Source organism: Rhinopithecus bieti, unplaced genomic scaffold, assembly GCF_001698545.2.
Source record: "Rhinopithecus bieti isolate Rb0 unplaced genomic scaffold, ASM169854v2 scaffold_10356, whole genome shotgun sequence".
NCBI classification, from domain to species: Eukaryota; Metazoa; Chordata; class Mammalia; order Primates; family Cercopithecidae; genus Rhinopithecus; species Rhinopithecus bieti.
This window is the reverse complement of record NW_016806422.1, coordinates 284,517-289,291: the sequence shown is the minus strand read 5'-3', so window position 1 is coordinate 289,291 and position 4,775 is coordinate 284,517. Positions and strand designations below refer to the sequence as shown.

Sequence of the window (4,775 nt, the reverse complement as noted above, 5' to 3'; positions counted from 1 at the left end):
AATTTCCTATTGATAGCATACGTGTTAGGAAATTCATAATATAATTTATTCATCTTAAATGTATTGAACTGCATGCTCATTAAATTTTTACAAGGATATCTCTATTAAAAAAGGAAAAATGATTATTTAGACTCATAAAAAACCTACCACATAATGTACTAAACTGTTTTCTTTGTTCCATATCTAAATTCTGAGTAATGCTATGTGTAGATGTCCTAATAAGTACTAATAACTCACACAAATAAAACATATTACCTGATTTTAAGAAGACACAAATACTGTGATAGATGGTTTTACTTTTGTGTCATCTAAAATAATTACGTGTTCCTTAAATATGCATTGAAACTATTCAGGTAAAATTTTAAAATAACATTTTTCTTGTATAATGCATCTTCAATTTTCAATAGTTTTCTTTTCAAACTAAGGAAGTTCTCACGTTTAACCATTCTTACTCTTTGAAAACATTAAGATAATTGTTTTACTTTAAATAACTAACACAGCTTTCTTCAGTGAAAATCACCTGAAGAAAAGGAAACACTTGGAGAAAACCTTAAACCTCACTTATAGAGAATTCCCAGGGATAATCACTCAGGCTATTTAGAACAACAAAAAATAAATTTCTATGATAACAAAGTCTGATTTGATTGACTTTGGAGCAAATTTCACATCTTTTTTTCATAAAACTGTAGCAATGCTGTCAAGATAAACCTTTTACAACTACTTTGAAGTATTATTATATGTGAATCTCAGAAGCATTTTTATTTGTTTTTTAATACCTTGTTGCTTTCGTGGATCATAAATCTGAAGTCCAAATAGGGGTGGTCTTTCATGCCTCAGCAATGTCACCTCACTCGTTATCAAATCGAGTTGAAAAATGGAACCATTCATATAATCTGTCCAGAACACATAATTTCCATGATGCGACAGTCCAAAAGGGTGGTTCAGTTCTCTCCCACTGTAAACAATCTGTAAAATATAAACACATTGTGAAAAATCAGAACTCGACTTTAGAAACATAACCAGATATTTAGAGAAAGCGACACTCAATAAGTATAACAGATAACAATCTAATATCTTAACTCATTTTCTCTGATAGATTTGAAAAATTGATTTCACAATGTGAGCATATTTTTTGTTTTAGGGCATGCTATTTGAAGGAAATCATCTATATTTTATCCATGTAAATTCTTTCATATATGGCACGGAAAATATGGTTAAGAATGCAAATATTAAAATTACTTTTCCCTACTCTCATTCCTGTTTCTTTTGCTTATGATATTTCAGTATTGTATCCTGGGATAGAAAGCAATCTGAATAATCATGTTTATTTCAACATTGCTCATCCAGTAACCAACAGATAGAAGATGTTCAAACAGCATTGGGAGTAAAAATAATCCTCTTACTTTAATTGGGCCAATGCAAATTTAAGAAATCTTGGATCTGACAGAAAAGATGGTAAAGATTTTAATTTTAAACACAGACACATTTATTCTTAGTAAATAGATAAAAACTCACTTGCAAATTAAATTCTGATTATGTTAATGTATTCCACTTACATTCTAGTTATATTGTTTTGTTGTTCCTTAAATGAAGGAATCATGTGATAAAACTTTAAGTCCAGTTTCACATGAAGGATTGTAGAAGGGGAATAAATTATACCTCAATAATAATACTTTTCACCTTTCACCACAAATAAAATATATTGAATACAAGATGAAAAGATTTTGTATTCACTTAATATTAGAGAATTAAGAAAATTATCTAAATAATTTAGGGTCATAAATTTAAATTTTGCTCCTTTTAACTGAATTATTCTTACCAAATTATCATATATTGAATAATTGACACGGTTTCTTAATTTTTTTTCACCTTTACGTAAGCTAAAATATGCTAGCCATGAAAGTATTATGTTTATTGTTTACATACCAACATCTTCTAAGAAAGCATAAAGATTTATCTAGCACCTGTTAAGTATGTGACATTAGGTTAAATGCCAACCAATTGTACTTATTTGAAGAAAGTATTTACAGTATAGTTAGAGTCAATCAACATTGATTGATTAGTATTTCTTTCTAAAACAGAATCCATAATGAGTAGGCTTAGCCAAATATGCAGTTTTTCTTTCCAAAAAGAAAAGAAATATAACTTAAAGGAAGCGTTTTGGTCATTTCTAACATTCCCTTTTTCTATTATTAAACTCATAAAGTCAGTTATTGGTGTTATGTGTAATTAGGTAACCAAAACATGAAATATAGAGGTTCTGTTTTGTCAACTGTGCCTCTGTCTCACAGCCAACTGCATCGTCCTCAATTTTACCTAAGAATTTCAAAATCATTTTGCAGTTACTCTAGCAAAAAAAGCAAGAGGAAACTGATACCTATTCATACCAATAAGCTTGAAGTTTGGCTCATTCCTACTATATGTTTAATTTTCAATGTCACCAAGTTACTTACTCAACTAAATACAGTGTAATTACTTCCTCATCGTACATAATGTTACACTTCAGCTGAAGATATTGAACATATTTTAATAGAGTGGGGTTGCTCGGTTATAGAAAACTCATCAATAATGCAGAAAAACTGCATTTTAAAACAGCTCTGATATCCTGAGAGCTGCTTTTAAAAATCCCACAAATCCTGGCACACCACAGTGAGCTGGGCCTGATCTCCCAGAGGCAAGTGCCAGCTGCACTCCTTAATGCTCAGCCTCCTTCAGCCACCCCATGGAGACCATTGGCAGCCACCTCAGAAGAGTAAAAATAAACTTGAAAGTATTTTTAACACAACACAACAAGGCTCTGTGAAAAAAAGAAGCCTGTGGGTTAAAACAGCAGCATTTGTCTTTTACCTTCCTGTGAGTTCCATTCAAAACACTTTTCAATATGATCGTAATAGGCATCACACCAGTATAATGTGTTGGTGTGAAAGTCCAGAGTTAAACCATTTGGCCACAGCATCTTTGAAGTCACAAAAATCTGCCGATTGAATCCATCCATCCAGGCCTTCTCAATCCTTCCCACGCTGTCATCTATTTCATCTTCCTCCCAGTCTGTCCAATACATCCAACTAAGACATTAAAAATGCATACGTGTTATTACAACCAACCACAGTATAGACACTTCCTCAGATTTGGCAGTTCCATAAATTCTAGTTTCATTCTGATTTGTCCTCCTATCTAAGTGCTTATCTGTCAAAGAGTGGGCAATTGTGAAGTTTTAAGGAAAGCAAAGACTTGTTTGATAGAACTGTGCGTTTACACATATCACAGAAAAGCCAACTGCCACCACTATCACACTTACTGGCTTCACGCATTAATGAACCTGACAGTAAATGCCAAATAGCTATTTTTGGGAAGTGGTGATACCAAGTATAGGAAATGATTTTCTGGGTCATTACTATTTTAAGTGTTGTCCACCTCAAAAAGTATATCATCAATTACACGATTAAAAAGCAGATTGACTGACATGAGAACCCATGGCACAGTTAAAGATTTACTCCAGACTTTAGTTAATCTCAGATGAATTATTATTTTTTAAGACAGGTAATTGAACTGCCTTTGTTCTAAAGGGCATAGTCATACTGAGTTTGTTTGGCTAGGTCTGATTTGTCTTCCTGATGCAAATAATCTATGTTTTATTGCTGCTTATTATTACCCCAAAATCTACAGAAGATGATTTATCCGCACATAAGTTTAGTAATAGCAAGTTGACTGACCTTGAGATTTTGAGCTTGAATTTCTATCTCAAACAAAAGCATCTGCCTTTAAAAACAAATCTTTTGTATAAACTCTAACAGCAGGAGAGGGGGTCTTGAACTCATGTTCCAATTCCCTCATGAATGAGGTTAAAACCCACCACATGGGTTGTTTTAGGGTCATGTGAAAGTTCTTGAGTTTATTAATTAAAGTGTAGGTTTAATCCAGTCATCTCATATACAACTTTATAAAGTCTCAAATCTTTTCTAAGCTGCTGACCCTTGAAATACCCTTATTAGATCTCCTGCCTCCCCCATTTTGTAGACCCTAAGAATTTCTAAGTGCATTTGGAAAAAGTCTGTCACCATGACAAAAAATCCTACTGTGATCTAAACTGGCTGTCTTGGGAAAACTGAGGATGAACACACTACCCATTATTTCAAACCAATTAAGCTCTTTTTACATTCTCTTAACGGTTTCCAATTATGTTGATACGCCTTTTCAGACCCAAGGAAGTATACTGAGACTGTTGGATTGTATTAATCCTAGAAATAAACACGGAAGTATTTATATCTTGTGTCTTGTACTTCCTTAAAGTGATTTTTTAATTAGGACAACTAAGTAACAAAAAGGATAGTCATTCTGTTTGCTCTAATTCTATGCTAGTTAGGTATAACTACTTGACATCAGCTATATAAATGAACTATACAAAGGCAAAACATGCAATCTTTTCATCTCTATTGATATTTTCCTGAAATATTTTTATATAAAGTTGATCAATGCAGTTTTGTTTTTGCTAATTTATGACTTATTAATATTGCAGTTATCTTACCCTACAGCTTCTACTTTTGATCATGGCAACACATTTTTTTCTGTGACCCAAATCACACATATATGTGCCTGTGTGTGTGCGCGCGCACACACACACACACAAAATAAATCTGGATATTCTAAATATACTGCATGTTCTTTTACTATTTGAAAAAAGGAATTGTTCGCCAACTGACCCATCACTTAAAATTATTTTATTTAAACAAAATATAAGAAAATTATTTTCTAACAATGCCAATCTGAGAGAGGCG

At 32.5% G+C, this 4,775-nt stretch overlaps 1 protein-coding gene across 1 annotated transcript in view; it reads right to left on the bottom strand.

The window, feature by feature from the left end:
• The window catches only part of LOC108532435 (low-density lipoprotein receptor-related protein 1B-like), a 614,569-nt gene that overhangs the window by 343,991 nt on the left and 265,803 nt on the right, over window positions 1-4,775 (bottom strand). The window contains 3 exon segments of the mRNA XM_017876508.1: window positions 777-966; window positions 2,848-2,866; window positions 2,868-3,065. Of these exon segments, the coding sequence (XP_017731997.1) occupies window positions 777-966; window positions 2,848-2,866; window positions 2,868-3,065 (407 nt within the window).